Genomic DNA, 16649 nt, shown 5'->3' with positions numbered 1-16649 from the left:
GTATGTCCCAGGCACCTACCACCCTCTTTAAAAAACTCGCCCCACACATCTCCTTTAAACTTTACCCCTATCACTTAAAGTTATGCTCTCCAATCTTTGACATTTCTACCTTGAGAACATTGTAAGACTGTCGGCCCCATCAGTCTATACCTGTCATCAATGTTCCCTCTAAGCTGTGCATGTGTGCACACGCACACACGTTTTCCAACCAGCACACAAAGAAAATGTATGCACACACAAAAGGATTTCCGCGGACTTTGAAATTCGGGGGGAAGAAAATCTTCGCTATAAAATGTCACCGCTATAAAATGTCACTGCTATAAATGATAGTGGAGAAATTTTATAGTGGTGACTTTTTCTTTCTGAATTTCAAAATCCACGAACCCCGATCTGGCACCGGGGACAGCTGCAGCCCGCTCTGGCATTGGGGAAATCATCAATTGGACCCTTTGGGAGAGGGAGAGGGGGAGAGGGAGAGGGAGAGGGAGAGGGAGAGGGAGAGGCAGAGGGAGAGGGAGAGAGGGAGAGAGGGAGGGGAGAGTGGGAGAGGGGGAGGGGAGAGGGGGAGGGGATAGAGGCGGAGGCGAGAGGGAGAGGGAGAGAGGGAGAGGGGGAGGGGAGAGTGGGAGGGAGAGTGGGAGGGAGAGGGGAAAACCCTGTTACAGTATTAAAATAAAGTACTGTTTCATTTGAAAAATGAATGCTTTCAAGAGTCTGTATGTCATAGACACTACAATGTTACCTAAAATGTAGTAATCTAATTATACAGTATATATTTTATACTTATTTATAAAAATCTCATAATCATATTGACTTTATTGTACAGTTTACAAAGGTCCATTTCAAATGCTGTAGCTGGCTTATTGAGTTTTTATTGAAAGAAATGTTGATTCACCGTCAAATTCAAAGGATGCAAAGGGTGTGAAGAGCAAAACAAGCTGGTTTAAAGTTGAATGGCTTAACAAAATAGTAAAAAGCTACTACACCAAAAGCTCATGAGGTCATGAACGTTGAGCTGCGAGAAATATTTATGTATGATTCTGAAACTGGAGTTCTCTTTTTTTTAAATTTCAAAATAGACTTTATTCAGGTAATAAATATATACAATACATGAACCGTGCAAAAAAAATTTCATCCGACATTTTCGGAGGCTATACAAATTATTCAATACAGTCTACATACCTTACTCAAATTTCACAAATTTATCCCCCACCCTTGCCACTCATGTGGCCCACTGGCGTGGAATTCCTTCCGTTATTTTGAGGGGGGTCTCCACCACACCCTGCCCCCCATGTTCAGCAGCAGAAGGAAACTAGACTGTGGTCCTCCCCCACCGAGCCTTGGAGCTGGCTGCACCGAGCTTCAGTGCGTCCCTCAGCACGTACTCCTGCAGTCTGCAGGGGGCCAGTCGGCAACATTCCCCGACGGGCATCTCGCTCCGCTGGGTGGTGAACAGCGTCGGGCAGACCAAAGAGCGTCTTTCACCGAGTTGGTGACCCTCCAGCAGCAGTCGATGTCAGTCTCTGAATGCGTCCCTGGGAACAGTCCGTAAATCACAGAGTCCTCTGTGACGGAACTGTTCGTGACAGGGACACTTGCAGACCTCTCCAGACTCTCTTTGCGAATCCACCCTCTGCTGTCCAGTCTGTTGTCGGCACTGCCGGTTCGTCCAGTGGCATCAATGATGCAGTTGAAGTCACCGGTCAGAACGAGCTACCGGGACGTGGCCAGTAGCGGTGTGAGCTGCTGGAGAACGGCCAACCGCTCGCTCTGCACGGGTGAGGCGTACACATTAATCAGCCGGAGCAGAGAACCACGGTACATTACATCCACCACGAGGAGACGCCCCCCAACCACCTCCCTGACCTCAGTGATGGCGAAGTTCCCTCCCCGCAGCAAGATCCCCAGACCAGAAGCGCAACAGTCATTGCCCCCCGACCACACTGACAGTCCGTGGGGCCACCATCGCGACCACCTCCGATAGCAGCGGAGGTGTGGCAGCCCGCACTCCTGGAGAAAAGTCACATCTGCCTTGACCTTGGCCAGGTACTGCAAGGCCTTCATACATCGCACAGTGCTCCTAACATTGCGCACGTTTAATGATTCTAGTTTTAGCTCCATTGTCCTTTAGAGTCACTGACTGTCATCTTGTCCCCTCATGCCCACCGCTTTGGTGAATTGCAGCACCTTTCCGGGGCTCAGGTACTGAGTGCCGGCATCCTCAAGCAGAGGGGTTTCCTCTGGCGTAACCAGAGTTGTTGTCGGGGGGGACCCTCCTTGTTCCACCACCTTCTGGGCGCACCACCCCCTCCGTCTCCTGTAGCTGTGGTACGGTGGCTGATTCAGTGCTCCCAGTCTCCCGGAGCTGGGGCCGATTGGTCGCTGCACTGCTCCCGGTTTCCCGGAGCTGGGGGACAATAGGCATGGCCTTTCCTTTTTCCTCCCCCGTTTTCTTCCTCTGCTTCGGTCGTCAGGTCCTCGATGTCGCCCCATCCTCCGACGAGGAGAGGTTGTTGGCTTCTGTCTGGGAAATAACTCTTTTCTTGGACTTATTCGTCCCTTCTGGCCTTGGCTCTTTGGGCAGAACCCTCCAGTGTTTCTTCCTGTTCACCACCTGCCACTCCTCCTGCTGACCCTCCTCTTCCATCGACTCTCCCTCCTGGACAGGGCACTGAGGGTCTCTGTCCGGCACTTGGGGGCTCGAGGTGGTCGGGCTGTCCTCATCCCTGTTCTCCCTTTCTGCTGGTGTCTTGGCAGTGGTGGGGGGTGTCTCGCCCACCCTGGGGGTGTTGGCAACAGCTCCTCGTCACCTGTGCATAGGTGCAGGCTTTTTTAGGGCAGGCCCTGTAAAGGTGACCTGCCTCCCCGCACAGGTTGCAGTTCTTGCTGACTTGGCAGTCCTTTGTCTCGTGGGCCTCCAGTTCTTGCAGACAACTGCACTGCAGTGGGCCGCCACATGCCCAGGCTTGTTGCATTTCCTGCACAGCCTGGGTTGCCCCGCGTAGCTCATGTACCCTCGGTTCCCTCCGATAGCGAACACTGAGGGAGGGAGGATGAAGGCTCCCTTCTCGTCCACCCTCAGCTTCACCTTCACTTGCCGCTTGCTCGTCCAGATCCCAAACAGGTCCTTCACATCCACACAGTCCCCTGCTCCCTCAACATAACGAGCAAGGAAGGTGAGGACATCCACGACGGGCACATGCGGGTTAAACATGTGCACCGTGATCATCCGTTCCATCTGGGTGGGGAGATGAAGAGCGGCTGCACCTTCAGCAATGACAGCGGAGCTTCATTCCCCGTTTTCCCAGAAGTCTTGCATCAACTTCTGCCATCCAGTCGGACACTTGAAGGTAACGTCAAAGTATCCATTACCCGGGAAGTCCTGGAGGCAGAAAATGTCCTTGGCCTTGAATTTGCAGGCCTCTAGCAAGACCTTCCTTACGAACAGGTCCCATGAGAAGGGAGTCCCCTTACTGAGGTCCTTCACACTGACTCTCAGGGTATTGTGGACACCCTGTACTCCCGCTCCAGTTGCTGCTGCCAATGTGACTGGATGAGGTGTTAGGTTGGTTACCCAACCTGCATGGATCCACCTCTAAGCCAGTCACTGACAGACTCCTCATCACCGACATGACCTCCAATTTCGATCCGTGATCCACGACCCTTGTCCCAGAAGGACCGCCAGAACTGTTCTGATGAGAACAGACAGTCTCTTTTACTCAAGTAGCAACAGAGACTCCGTCCTGGGAGAACCGCCTTTTTGATCATGGTCTCTCCCCTGCCAGGTAAGTTTCTGTTTGTATTGTCGTGATGCAAAGGATGCTGGAGAATTGGCTAATGGTGTTGCAACAAGACTAAAACAGGGCCTTCCACACTTAGTTCAGCAACACTGTGTAGCACACTGTGAAGATCTGGGGATTTGTGATGCATGGAAAGAAGTCAAGTTAATAAGAGATATTGATACTTTGATGAGAGTCTATACAGTGTTTTCTTGATCTACAGTTAAAAGATGCAAATTTAAAGAAATTGCACAGGCCTCTGGAAATGAAGTTGTTGCTTTCAGACCACTTAATGGTCAGATGTTTATCTCGACACATTGCATTGCACGCAATAATAACAAATTACGAGGACTAGTCGCATATTTTGAGGAAGATAACTCAAATGACCCTGGGGCCAAATACTGTCACAAGAAATTAACAAACATCACATACAAAGTAGATTTACAGGTTTTAAATTATGTCTTTGAAGAACTGGCTGCATTGTGCATGAGTCAGCAGAATAACTTGACACCAATTGATGCACTTCATTTTGCGCGAGGCAAAATAACCAAGATCAGAAAGCAGTATCTGGGAAGCGGTGCTTGGTGGAGTGACAAAGTTAAAGTCTTGCTAGACCAACAACATCAAGAAAATGTAACAGTAGATACAAGTTCGCTGTTGACTGTTATAAATTGTCTTTGAGCTCATTTGGAAGAAAGGTTTCCTGAAGATGAGGTAGAAGAATAGTAAGATTAAACGAGAACTTACCAGTTTGAAGTTTGATCTGTATTTTATGAGGAGTTACGATGAGGGATTACGTGAAGAGCCCGCTCAGCACGCATGCGCGGCATACTTCAAAGCAGCGGTGTGGAATCACAGATAGACACAGTTATTGAAGTAAACATAGTAAAGACAAGGAGACATCAGTTTATCAGGTTTGACCTATATTATTGAGGGTGGGAGCGGAGGGCACGTAATCCCTCATCGTAACTCCTCATAAAATACAGATGAAACTTCAAACTGGTAAGTTCTCGTTTAATCTTACTATTTTACTTCGGAGTCACGTGAGTGATTCCGTGAAGACTTCAAAGCTCTGTGATTTCAAACCGTGTAACAGTTATTACTTCACTCACTGCCGAAGTCCTTGAGGGAGGAAGTGTGTTATCGTAATCAACCAATGAAATCTGTTTGTAGAAAAACACAAAGGTATTTGTTAACAATAACAACAAGAATTAAACTGCTCCCCTGGGCTTAAATTAAATATTTGCAGTCTGTAAAATCTTTTCTGCAAATAAAACAGGTTTTGCCAACGGCTTATTATAAGATTTCTGAACGGTCTTTCCCCCGACCATCCTGCTGTAGCCAGGATGTGGTTTATAGGCACGTCCATTCTTTTAGCCGTCGACATGGATGCTGCCCTGGTGGAATGAGATTTGTACATGTTAGTGTTTATCCCAGCAGCTTTTAGCACCTGCTTGAGCCATCTCGCAATGGTTTGGCTCGTCACCGGACCATAAGGTTTTTTATGACTGACCCACAAGGCTTTTCATCTCCCTCGAATATTTTTGGTTGTGTCTATGTAGGATAGTAGGTGGGTCATGGCACATAACCGTGGTTCTGGCGGGTAAGCCCGGAATTCCACGACTGGATTAGGTGTTCCTGGTCTGCTCTGTTTGATCAGTCCCTGGATAACGACAGAGATCTGGTCTGGAGCTGTGAGCATGCTGTCCAGTCGCAATAGGTGTAGTGACTGGACCCTCTGTGCAGATACAAGTGCCATCAACATGAGTGTTTTGAGCATAGATAGTTCCAGGTTGAGGGATCTGGCTGGTGGCCATCCCCTGAGGTATGTCAGGACCACACTGACATCCCATATATGGGTGTACCTTGGTCTAGGGGGTTAGAGTTGTAAATACCCTTCATTAGTTTGACCACCAGTGGGTGGGACCCCATGGCCTGTTGTTCTGGAGCTGGTTTTAAATAGACAGGCAGGGCACTTCTAGCTGTGTTGATGGCTCTGTAGCTGAGTCCTTCAGCGTGGTGAAGGTTCGCCAGGAATTCCAGTACGTTGGTAACTGTAGCGGTTGAGTAGGTGGTCCCTGTATCCAAGCAGTACTTCTCCCATTTTTTGATGCTGGACAAGTGCTGTTTTTTAGTGGATGTTCGGAGGGATGTTGACATGGTGCCGATGGTTTGTTCTGATAATCCCAGTCCCAGAAGTGGTTTGTGCAGAATCTGCAACCCAGGAGTTTGATTTTTTCATGGCACGGGTGGCTTGTGCCCGACACTGGGTGTTAATAACTCTGGGTCACTGGGGAATACCATCGGAGTTTCAACAGCCATGTCATGAAGTATTGGGAACCATGGCTGCTTAGGCCAGTCGGGTACTATAAAAATACCTGAAGCAGAGTCCGTTTGTATTGTGCGTAGTCCCCGACTGATGAGGCAGAAGGGAGGAAATGCATAGAAGAAGAATTTCCCCAATCCAGCGCGAACGCATCTACCGCTGCTGCCTCAGGGTCTGGTTCCCAAGTGACATACATAGGTACCTGGTGATTTAGCCTTGATGCAAATAAATCGATATCTGGCGTGCCATATTGCTTGATAATTTTTGCAAAATGTTTTGGGGTTTTAACATCCATTCGATGTTGTCATTAAATTTACGTGACCTGGTGTCTGCCACTGTATTTAGCTTACCTGGCAGGTAAGTTGCTGATAGCCAAATATGTCTTTCGACACACCATTGCCAAATTGTGTTGACCAACTTGTCGCATGATACCGATTTTATGTCGTCCATATGGTTAATGTAGGCCACCACCGTAGTATTTATCTATTTGTAACCGTACATGCAAGTGATGCATATTTGTGCATATGCTTTAAACCATAAAAGTCACCCATCTCTAGATAATTAATGTCCAGTGTAAGTGGTAATGATGACTCTGGGTTAGTCCATCTATTACCTGTGCTGGATATAGAGTTAGTTGCTCCCCAGCCTTGAGCACTGGCATCTGTTTGGATAACTAACATAGGGTTAGTGATGATAATAGGGCTGTAAACTATGCCAAACATTTTTTGCCCACCACTGTAGTTCTGATATTGCTTCAGTGGGTAACTTCATGACACGATCATAATGACCTGTAAGTCGTTTTTGGTGCCTGTACCTTTGTCTTTGTAAGTTTTGACAGTGCAAAGGTCCGAATTATGTAGCCAGAAATGCTGCTACCATTTTCCCAATTACTCTGTTACTTGTCGAGTAGTTGGTAGTTCGTTGACCATTAAATTGTTGCATGATTGTGCCAATTCAACTATTTTGTCTCTTGGCAATGTTACAGTCACGTAGACTGAATTAATTGTGAAGCCCAAGTAGTCCATGATTGTGGATGGCTTCAACTTAGATTTATCTGGATGTAAGACAATCCCAGGGTTTCAAATAACTGTTTGGTAGCTGATACAGCTAACATAGTCAATTCCATGGTCTTGCCTACCATTTAAGATATCATCAAGATATGCCATGACAATATGTTTTTGTCTTCTGAATATTGCCAGAGCTGGTTTTAGTATCTTGGTGAACAATCTTGGGCTGATGTGAACCCATTGGATAACGCTTCAAACTGCTATAGCTGCCCCATCCAGGTAAATTTCAGGTATCTGCGATGATCCTTGTGAATGGTACTAAATAGTAAACATCTTTAAGATCAATGCTTGCCATGAAGTATCCTTTGGAATTTAGTTGTTTGGCAGTAACAACCGTTTCCATTTTGAAATGTATATACTTAACAAACATATTTAGTGAAGTTAAGTCAATGATGATGCGACATCCACCATCTTTTTTGGGTTTAGTGAATATATTTGATACGAATTGCAAGGGTTCAGGTTTTCCCATGATACCCTTTGTAATTAGTCTCACCAGTTCAGCTTGTCCCTCTCGTTTCTTTAACGGAGAGGGGATAATACCCTCTGGTGTGAATGTTGACCCGGTGGCAATTTTTCTAGTATGAATTGTATTCGTATCCACTAATGCCATTGAGTATATACTGATCACTCGTGATAGACTCCCGTGCTTCTTTAAACAGGTGTTAGTATTACTCTATACGCTGGTGGGAACCAGACCCACCTACCTCCATGGTGATGGGTATTCTTCTGTTTCCTGCCGGTCCAACAAGTGTTGCACGTCGTGTGACGTGGTGGTGACGTTGGGGGGTGGCACATTTTCCATGGGGTCCGCTCTGGGCCCTGGTCTAAAGAAGACTTTCGGGGATAGAATGCGGACCCCGAGCTTTCATCAGTCCCATATGGTAGACGTCGACTGATGGACGCGATGGGGTGCTGCTGCTTAGGAATTATTGTTTTTGGTTTGCTCGTCCCGGGCCTGCCCTCATGAGACCGAAAGTTTTTTAAGGCCTCTTCCATGTCCTTCATATGCTTTGTGAGGTTTTTGCCAAAGAGCAGTGGGTCTGGCTCAGTGGCTGGGGTTTTGCACAACCCCGCAAATGTAGGATTTTTATGGCAGGTCTTATGATTTGTTTTCGAAGGTTGTGGTCATCTCCGTATTTGTCCACGGAACGAGGAAACGATGTGATGGCTGACGTCAGGCTTTTAACGGCCTCCTGCACGTGGGGTTGCCACGTAGCGGTCCACCACACCTAGCAGCTCTTCCTGTTCCTGCACCCCTTGCATACTCCCGAGACCTTCAGCCATCGTCCCCTCTTCTTGACCAGCCCAGTCCTGGTCACCAAAGCTACCCTCGGTTAAGGAGGAAGCAATGGACAGTGCACAAGACACTGTGGGGGGAGTGCCTGAACTCCCCCTGCGAGAGCGCCCCTCACGAAGCGCGTCCCGCTGGAGCTCCTGCTCCAGGAGCCGCTCCATGCGGCTCAAGCGGCTGTCTCTCGTCCGTGCGGGTAGAGAGACGTCCCCGTCCGACAAGTCGGAAGCCACCGGCCGGACGCCTCTTCCGTGGCTTCACTTCCAGCCCGCTGCTCAGGCGCTAGCGGGCTGGGCTCAGCACGGTGTCGGGGAATAGCGGAGCGCCCGGTAAGCGGTCCAACCGCCTTGTTGCTGCCCCCCCCAGATGGAACGCTCCTCCGTGGAGTCGAGCGGGGGACATGTCTGTTCAGGCTGCTGTCTTTCCCCCCGTGCGGGTGGAGAGACGTCCCCGTCCGAGAAGTCGGAAGCCACCGCAGGACGCCTCTTCCGTGGCTTTACTTCCAGCCCGCTGCTCAGGCGCTAGCGGGCTGGGCTCGGCACGGTGTCGGGATAACGGAGCTCCGGGTAAGCGGTCCTACCGCCTTGATGCTGCCCCCCCCCCCCAGATGGAATGCTCCTCCGTGGAGTCGAGCGGGGGACAGGTTTGTTCTAGAGCCTTTCTTCTCTGCCTGAAAGCAGAAGGCTCCTCCTGTGAAAGAAAAACCCGACCTCAGAGCTTACCTGACGGTCCGTTCTTTCACCTGTAGCGGGAGCGCCTGACTCCCGATGCAGCCGCTGTTGCACTGCTGACTCCGAAGTAAAATGGTCAGTTTTTGATTGCTCCTCAATTGCAAATTGTGACTTCACATTTGGCATTGAACAAGTTAAAATCTTAACTGAATATATAACATCATGAATTGCATTCATATTTCTATAAATATGATATTTGTATTATATTAAAACATAGCAATACAGTTTTATTAGCCATGAGAGAAAGGCTATGGCAAAAATATAGTGAAACAATTTCAAGTTTATATTTGCACAAGAATTCAGTGCGTGCACACATTTGTAACAGCATAAAGAAATGCACAATACAAGATTTCTGCGCACATGAACTACTAAAAATTAGAGGGAACATTGCCTGTCATAATTTTATATACTATCAGACCTTCCCTCAACCTCCAGAGAAAACAATTCAAGCCTGCCCAACCTCTCCTCATAACAAATACCCTCTAATCTAGGTAGCATTCTGGTAATCATCTTCTGTACCCTCTTCAAAACCTCCACATCTTCCCTATATTTGGGCAACCAGAACTGCTTGCAATACTCCAAAGCAGCCTATAAATCATGCCTTGCTGACTCAATGCCCGACCAATGAGTGTGATGAAAGCTGTGGCCAAATCAATTAATATTTTTAAGGTGGAGATTGATAAATTCTTGATTAGTACAGGATTGGATTGGGTAGATGTGGAGTGGATGTTTCCACTAGTGGGAGAGTCTAAGACCAGAGGGCACAACCTCTGTATAAAAGGATGTACCTTCAAAATGGATATGAGGAGGAATTATTTTAGCCAGGGGGTGGTGAATCTATGGAATTCATTGCCATTTTTGTGGAGGCCAAGTCTTTGGGTATTTCTAAAGCAGAGATTGACAGGTTCGTGATCAGTAAAGGGCGTCAAAAATTACAGGGAGAAGGCAAGAGAGTGGGGTTGAGAGAGAAAGATAGATCAGCCATGATTGAATGGCAGAGTAGACTCTATCAGCTGAATGACCTAATTCTGTTCCTATGAGTTATGAAATTAAGAAACCTCCCCAAAACCAACTTCTATCACCATATTTGTCCTTTGGCTGAGTGTCACATTTTGCTTGATGAGGCTTCTGTGAAGTAAAAGCCTTAAAGGGCTTTCTCACGGTGCGACCTGAAGCAAGACTTAACAAGAGTTTAACATCGTGGGAACCTTCTGCGATAGCAGTACGGCATTCGTGGACCACCGAGGACCTCCGTGGCGCTAACGGCAGGTAGTCGTGTAACTTTGTACGGTCGGGAGAAAATTCAAAACATTTTGAATTTCTCCAAGAGTGACTTGAGCAGCGTTGCAACATTGTATGAACGCAGATGCCAGTGCGATATCCGTGCGATATCCGTAATGATTCTTGCGGGTACCGTGGAAACTCCTGCGAACGGTAAACCCGGAAGCTTGACAGAGGGGACATAAGGTGAGTAAAAAAGGTGGTCTCAATATCGCCAATGGACCATGTGTCCATCGAGGACGTCCCACCTAATTGTCATTGTTTGAGAATCTTTTTCACAGTAAGACTTGCAGAGATGCCTCTCAGAAAAGCGCAAAGAAAGGGGTCAAAGAAAGTCAGAAAGTTTTTAGCCATGCAGGTAAATGAGGAGGAGACTCAGCAAGAGAGACAGGTGGAGAGGCAAGAGGAGATGCCAGAGATACCACTGCCTGTGGGCTCCTTGGAGCAGGGAGAGGGTGATCAAGGTGGATTTGAGATTGCCTCCCCAGTAGCTGTTGCCTCCCCAATAGCCTCAGCAGACGATAACATAAAGGGAAGATGGCAGAAGGTAAGGCCATATAACGTCAACAGGGAACAAGAGGGGGAACGGTGGAGTGGTACCAATGCAATGAGATTCTCTATAACATGCAGTAGTGTTCCTGTGGTCGGCTACCCATCAATATAGCTGTCCTGCCACGGCACACTCCTCAATTGTGAATTGTAGTAAGCGCAGAGATGGTCTCTTTGCTCTTTCACACTGGATGTGCCCGAGTTACCTTTCAAACGCTGCAGTGAGACCATTTTCAACTTGTTTGCACCACTTCTCCAAGCACCTAGTGTTACTTCCCCTGTGTCACTGTCCACTATGTCACCGTCCTGGATGGATGTTGCTGATCCAGCAGCTGCACCTCTCATTCGGATCAGGTTGTGCAGAACACATGCTGCATATACTATACTCTCCACATTCTTGGGCCTCTGCTCCATTGTCTTGAGCAAGCATCTAAATCTGTTTGCCAAGATGCCAAAATAATTTTCTACTACCCTCGTGGCCCTTGACAGCCTGTAATTGAAGATCCTCTGTTCCCTAGTTAGATTCCTCTGTGGATATGGCTTCATAATCCAGGGCCGTAGTGCAAAGGCTTCATCAGCAACCATCGCATATGGAATGTCCGGGCTGTCTTCTCCTGACAGAGGTTCTGGATCAGGCATGCCTGCTGTTCCACCTTCCATTTTCTTTCCAAGCCAGGTTTCTTTCCAAATCCGGCCATCACCAACACTTCCAGGTGTGCCCACATCCACATACAGGAAGTTGTAGTTATAATCAACCACCGCCATGAGTACAATTGAGTGGAATTTCTTGTAATTGAAATAATTTGAGCCACCTCCGGGTGGTTTACGAATTGCCACATGCTTGCCATCCAAAGCCCCATATGTGTGAGCAAAGTTCCACCTGTTTTCAAACCCCAGTGCAACTCTCTTCCACGCATCTGGTGTACTGGGGCATTCCATCACTTCAGCTGAATAAAATTGGATGATCGCCTCACAGGTTTCTCGGACAATACCACAGATGCTGTTGGTGGCGACAAGAAAGTTGTAAGATAGACTTTTATAAGAATCGCCTGAGGCCAAGTAGCGGAGGGTGATTGCTATGCGCAACCCTGGTTCCAGTGCCTTTCTCATTACAGTGTCAGTCTTCTTCAGCAGAGGTCCCAAATTATTCTTTAACTCATTAAAGAGCTCGGGTGAAATTCTGACAAAGTTTTTGAATGCACTTTTATCCTCTTCGCACAGCACATTAAGCAGTTGCTCATATTGTCCAAATTGAGGTCTCCGTTGAAACATGGGCTTAACCCAGTGAGACTTCCTCTTAATTCTCTTTTTAATTAATCTCACCCTTCTGCCTTCACGCAAGCGTTTTCGATGCACATGTTGCGCTAATGCATACAGCGCGTCAATGAAAATAACAACCAGCCTGTACTCGAACCAACTTTGTATAGGCATGTCTGCAAATGAGCCAATTCTACGAACGGAGGATATTTATACAGTGTGTGAAAAAAAGTGACATCATTTGTGCCACGTGATTAACTACACTACAGTCCACGATGTTCATTCACGATTAACGGGAAAGATCGGGAGACGGACAAGTCACTCGCACAAATGACAGAATTGCCGAGTACCGTGGGAACTCTTTATCTACCCCCCGTTATATCGTGCGGAACTCGAGCTGGACCACGACCACTTCACTCTTGTGACATCTTGCGTCAGGTCGCACCGTGAGAACCGGCCATTACAGTTTTGGAATAACGGGAAGGTTATTCTGATGAGATGATAAGAAATTCTTTCACTCAGGGAATGGCAAATCTTTAAAATTTCGTACCCCAGAGATCTGCAGACAATCAGTTGTGTACACTCAAAGCCAAGATAAGTAGATCTTTGAACATTAAAGAAATGAAAGTAAATGAGCCATGATCACAATGGATGAAAGAACAAATTCAAAGGTGGCCTATTTTGTGTCCGAATTCACAAGTTATCTTCTTTTGACAACAAAGAGAAACATTTAAGTCATGAAATTCACTTTGTTCTCATGGATCAAACCATCCCTTTTCCTCCTCTCCTCTCCTGTCCTGCCCTCCACCCCACCCTCCACTCCTGGTCCATGTGTAAGTGGTCTATCCATCTACATAACCGGAAGTGGCGGCGCTGGTGAACGGCTGCGGCTCGCCTGCAGTCCGTTTGTCTTTACTTTTTTGTGTTGTTTTTTTTCGTTTTGTGTAGTTACGTTTTTGGTTTTTAAACTGTGTTTATGTGGGGGGAGGTGGGGGGTTGAAACCGGGCTTGCTGTCTCTCCCTTCGGGGGAATACGACTTTTTGTCGTATCCCCCTTCTCTGCCTCCGTCTGCGCTGTGGCCTAATGGCGGAGCTGGCGACCTCGAGGCTCCGGAGGCAGAGCCTGTCAGGACTCGCCCCGGGCTCGCTCCCGTGAGGGCGGCCTGACGAGGGGCTGAGACTCTCTCGTGAGGGGCTGTGACGCTCCCGTCGGAGCAGCCCAGCCCGAGGGTGGAACGGCACTCCCGTCGGAGTGGCCCAGCTCAAGGGAGGAACGGCACTCACATGAGGGCGATCCGGCTCGGGGCTGGAACGGTGCTCCGGTGGCTGGGACGGCGTTCTGGCGGCGGTGACCTGAGTCTGGGGTTGAGCCGCGGGCCAGCGGCTGCGTCCGCTGGACTGGAGGGCGGCAGCTTCGACCACCCCGGGTGTTTGAACCGGCCCGTTTGCGGGGTTCGGTGAGCCGCGGGACTGTTTGTGACATCGCCCGGTGGGGAATCGCCTCAGCGCAGAGGGAGAAGAGGAGGGAAGAGACAGTAACCCTAAGATTTTTGCTTCCACCACAGTGAGGAGGTGCTTGGAGGATACACTGTGGTGGATGTTAATTTGTGTTTATTGTTGTTTTTTATTGTATGATTGTATGTATGACCGCAGGCACGAAATTTCGTTCAGACCGTAAGGTCTGAATGACAATAAAGGTATCCAATTCAATTCAATTCAGGTCAATACTGTTTAGGAAACTCTGTTATGTTGTGTAACCAAATCTTTATGGTAATCCAACACTAACTAAATATTAATCAACATTTCTGGCCCAGCATACAACCAGAAGCCCAAATGTTCAAAGAAATTGTTAAAACGAGACTGTAAGATTTATCACCAAGCTAACACAAGGATACATTGACGTTCATTTTCTCCATACAGTTTCCGCACAGTGCCCACAACATTCTCAATGGGAATGCGTTCAATAAAGCAGGAACATTCCAAGCTGCTCGTAAAGTCGGAACACTTCATTACAACTTTTTCTTTCTGCACAATTTAACTAATTAAGTTGCGCTGTGCACGGACATAAAAGAATAGTGGGAACGGATGGGTTTGTCAATTGCGACGATAATAATTGTTGTATTGCAGAAGGCGTGCAGGAAAGCAAGCTTCTGGCAACGTGTAAACGGCCGTAGGCAGAATTGATCTCCTGTGCAGATGCAACTTTGTGCGATGACCAGGTGCGTTCAGAATCAGACTTTGTGACATGCCGGTGCAAGCCACATTTCATAGTTGAAGCTATGTATATTATTAGAGTACATAGGCCGTAACACGCAGAAAATAGACACAAAAAGCTGAAGCAACTCAGCTGGTCAAACAACATCTCTCGAGAAAGGGAATAGGTGACGTTTCGGGACGAGACCCTTCTTCAGAATAAGCAGTTTGTTATATTAAATTAGTTATCGTGTTTTCTTTTAGCTGGAGCATTTACTGAGTTTGAGTAAACTTTTAAAAGGAGTTCAGGGTTGTGTAGCTCTGTGTTTCACGCTGCCTTGTTGGACCAGAGCGAACTCAGAGGTCAGGCATAAGGGAGAAACGCCCACACCTTTCAATCCCCGCCTGTCCACCCGTTTCATTTCCAGCCGTTTGCTTCCCTTTTCCTGATTTCGTACATAACAGGAAATGTGATACTGACATTGCAACAACATGAGACCAGCGCCGCCCCTTCTCGCTCACCGCCAGCAATATTCCTCCTGAAATAAAAGCCCCCCCCCCCCCCCCTCGCGGAGCGGCTTCCCCGGGAGTAAGGCTCGGTATTTACCTTGTTTTGGGATGCGTCTGACCCTTGGCCATGGTGAGTTTCGCTGGCATCCCCCGTCTCCACTCTCCGGGCTGCAATGTGAAATGAAGCGCCCGACGAAGTACGAGCCGCTCCGCTTGCAGCCAAGCTGACGTCAGGACACCCATGTAAGGAAGACACAGAGGAAATTGCAGAAGACCGACAATCTCTCACATTAGTGACAGTGAAAATATATTCGGTATTCTCAACTATTGTTTCCAGTAAAAAAAATATTGATTTCTCTAACTACATGTAACCCTTGCATTCCCTCTCTCTTCTTCCCTCCCCCCCACCCTAGTCCTCTTGCTAATTTCACCGTTTATCCCCAGCTAACAATGGACCATTGTGGGCTCCAGCTTTCCTGGGCTCTGCTTTCTTCTATACCTTCCCATACTGCTAGTATCCCCCTCTTTGACTCTCAGTCTGATGAAGGGTCTCAACCCAAAACGTCACCTATTCCTCCTCTCCAGAGATGCTGCCTAACCCGCATTGTGTGTCTATCTCCACTATCCATCTGATTGCTTGGGCGGGCGTACTAATAGACACTCTAATAGAGAATAAGGTAACTACCCGGTGTCCCGAGCGATCCTTATTCCATAATCAATATCAGTAAAAAAGACGTTTGAGGCGCACAAACTAATTTTTGTTTTAGTGTTTAAACAATGACGGAACTGAAGAAGTCGAGTGGTTTGAAGTACCCGGAAGCAAAAACAAAGTGCTGGAGGAACTCAAAGGGTCAGGCAACATCAGTAGAGGGAAATGGACAAGTCAAGACCCTCATCTCGACTAAAATAGTAGAGAGCAGAGAGCCAGTGTAAAGAGGGGTAGGGGAAGAACTGGCAAACCATAGGTAGGAACAGGTGAGGAGCAATAGATCAGAAGATGGAGTCGCATGTTGGCGAGAAGGGTGAATACAGCGACAGAGGCTGGGAGATTGCCTTGCACCTTGCGCGGCCCCCACTTCCTCATCAACAGAATGCAATCAGTACAAACTGGCAGCAAAACCTTCTCCTCGATAACGATCAGCGTAGAGGCACCACAAAGCTGTGTGCTCAGCCCCTTGCTCTACTCACTCTATACCTATGACTGTTTAGCCAGACAGTTCCAGCTCCATCTTTAAATTCACCGACGACACCACCATTCTCAATTCAATTACGGATAATGATGGGCCAGTGTAGGGGAGAGAGATCGATCGTCTGATTGAATGGTGCTATAGCAGCAACTTTGCTCTCAACTTCAGTAAAACCACGGAACTGATTGTTGACTTCAGGAGAGGAAAGCCGAGGATCCACAAACCTGTCTTAATCAATGGGTCGGTGGTGGAGAGAGTCAACAACTTCAAGTTCCTGTGTGTGCACATCTCTGAAGATCTGTCCTGGGCCCAGCACATTGATGCGATCATACAGAGAGCCCATCAATGCCTCTACTTCCTTAGAAGATTGAGGAGATTCAGTATGTTGATAAATACTCTCTTCAACTTCTGCAGGAGTATGTTTGAAAGCATAATGACTGGTTGCATCATGGCCTGGATTGGCAACTAGAATGCTGAG

The 16649-nt window shown here is 47.7% G+C and overlaps 1 protein-coding gene and 1 pseudogene across 1 annotated transcript in view; both read right to left on the bottom strand.

Annotated features, from left to right (window-relative positions):
* Nucleotides 1–15265, bottom strand: part of hacd4 (3-hydroxyacyl-CoA dehydratase 4) — a 55029-nt gene extending 39764 nt beyond the window's left edge. Inside the window, exon 1 of the mRNA XM_033017833.1 lies at nt 15082–15265. Coding sequence (XP_032873724.1) covers nt 15082–15227 — 146 coding nt within the window. The 5' untranslated portion in view covers nt 15228–15265. The remainder of the gene's footprint in view (nt 1–15081) is intronic.
* LOC116971629 lies at nt 3670–3793 on the bottom strand (annotated as a pseudogene).
* Nucleotides 15266–16649: the final 1384 nt, after the last annotated feature.

This window comes from Amblyraja radiata, chromosome 3, assembly GCF_010909765.2.
Source record: "Amblyraja radiata isolate CabotCenter1 chromosome 3, sAmbRad1.1.pri, whole genome shotgun sequence".
Lineage (NCBI taxonomy): Eukaryota > Metazoa > Chordata > Chondrichthyes > Rajiformes > Rajidae > Amblyraja > Amblyraja radiata.
The sequence above is the reverse complement of the archived record's forward strand: the minus strand, read 5'-3'. Positions and strand labels throughout refer to the sequence as shown.